Source organism: Coenobita brevimanus, chromosome 56, assembly GCF_032717465.1.
Source record: "Coenobita brevimanus isolate Jiangsu-jjx chromosome 56, ASM3271746v2, whole genome shotgun sequence".
NCBI lineage: Eukaryota > Metazoa > Arthropoda > Malacostraca > Decapoda > Coenobitidae > Coenobita > Coenobita brevimanus.
In genome coordinates this window covers 40,560,653-40,562,783 of record NC_137009.1, presented here as the reverse complement: position 1 = coordinate 40,562,783, position 2,131 = coordinate 40,560,653, and the positions used below count along the sequence as shown (strand labels likewise).

The window sequence follows — 2,131 nt, the reverse complement described above, 5'->3', positions numbered from 1 at the left end:
CGGAAATCAATTAGTTTATATCATACTAATTGGTGATTGATGGATAGTGAATGGACAAGTGTTCAGAGTTGTATTGCAGTGTGATGGTGGTGGAAGTGACTGGTATCTGTGAACATGACTTGGATAATGAGTGTGTTTGGTGTGATGATGATGGTGGTGGTAATGACAAACTAACCCTCCTCATTTTCCTTTGCAGTGTGATGGTGGCGGGACAGTGACTTAGGCGGTGAAAATGACCTCGGTAATGAGCTGGTTGGGTGTGGTGGTGACTGTGGTGGTGGTGGTGGTGAGGGTGGGGGCCCACGTCGCGCTCACCTTCCCACCAGCACGAAAATACGATCTGGATTTCCTAGACTCCTTCCGAACCCAGGCTCCTTGTGGCATGCCCAAAGGTAAGTGATTGTGGTGGGTGTTAGTAGTAGTGGAAGTATTATTACTGCTACTACTACTACTATTACTACTGGCAGATAGGCAGTATTTATGATCTACAGTTTGGCAGGGTGGTGATGATGATGATGATGATATTCTTTGTTTCTGGATTCTACCTAACCTATATCTTGGGAAGGAGTTAGGGTTGATTTATTGTTATTATTATTATTATTATTATTATTATTATTATTTGTTCCTGTTATTGTTATTATTGTGCCATTCCGTACCTTCACACACACACACACACACACACACACACACACACACACACACACACACACACACACACACACACCAGAATCTCTTGAGCGTCATGGCTTTGGAACTAATAATGGCGTAATAGTAATGGTGTAGCCTTTTATGCAGTACTGATGTGTGGAAATACAACCCAACACTCCACGTCTAGGCATTCCTCTGGCTTCGATCTGGGGGGCGGGGGAGGGAGGGAGGGTAAAGGAGAGAGAGGGAGGGAGGAGGGTGAAGGAGTGGAGAGGGAGAGAGAGAGATGGTCTGAGAAGGATACCAGGTAGAAGGAAATGTTTAGATGGCAGAGAGAGAGAGAGAGAGAGGAGGGTGAGGAGAGATTTGGAAGGGGGAAGAGTGAAGGAGGGCTGGGGGGAGAGGAAGGGAGAAAGAGAGAAGATCTGAGCAGGAGAGAAGGAAAGGTTTCGAGGGGTGAGAAGAGGAAGGAAATATCTATCTTTCTATCTATCTATCAATCTATTTATGTGTCCATACATACATATATAAATAGGAGAGAGAGAGAGAGAGTCAAAACAGAAGCTTAGTAAGAGAAATAGGAATTAAAAGAGAAAAAAAAGAACCCAAGGCGTGGAGTGAGACGGCCAGTACGGTACAGTTGTTCTCCTTTGTTATATGTTATGTTATTACGGGGCCATAACACTAACATAACAGTAGCACAGTTTATAACGACTCATTGTTCTACACTAACACAGTTTTTCGTGTGTGTGTGTCTTTTATATATATATATTTTTGGACAGGGAGGTATTGTGGTGATGAGATGGTAAGGTGTTCAGTGTGTGTGTGTGTGTGTGTGTGTGTGTGTGTGTGTGTGTTCTGTTTCTGTGATACTGTGTGCGTTTATGACTGTGTGTGTCATTTACTACATCTATCGGTCACATATTTACCAGTCAATCTATTGTATCTATATCTGTCTATCAATCTATCTATCTGTCTATCCATCAATCTATCTATTATGTATTTATATTTAGAACTTACGCACACAGGCATACACACATCCATATTTACATTCATATGCACATACATACATACCAGTACTTTCCCCAAATCCACACACACACACACACACACACACACACACACACACACACACACACACACACACACACACACACACACACACGTTGAAGTATACCTGTTTTGCCTGTGATATTTGGTATTCAAGGTTGCTCTCTCTCTCTCTCTCTCTCTCTCTCTCTCTCTCTCTCTCTCTCACATTGTATAAAAAGAAGGGTAAAGGAAAATGAAGAGAGAGAGAGAGAGAGCTGTTTCTGTGGGACAACTCTATGTGAAGACCAATGTAATTATATGAGTTATGTGTGTATGTGTATGTGTGTGTGTACGTAAGTGTATGGAGGATCTGTGTGTACCGGTACCTTATGTGTCGTGTATGTGTGTGTGTGTGTTTGAGTATGTGTGTTATCTGTGTGCGTATGTGTAT

The 2,131-nt window shown here is 42.4% G+C and overlaps 1 protein-coding gene across 1 annotated transcript in view; it reads left to right on the top strand.

The window, feature by feature from the left end:
* Positions 1-244: 244 nt before the first annotated feature.
* Positions 245-2,131, top strand: part of nahoda (DOMON-like domain-containing protein nahoda) — a 73,684-nt gene continuing 71,797 nt past the window's right edge. Inside the window, exon 1 of the mRNA XM_080273923.1 lies at positions 245-392. Within this exon, the coding sequence (XP_080130049.1) occupies positions 245-392 (148 nt within the window). The remainder of the gene's footprint in view (positions 393-2,131) is intronic.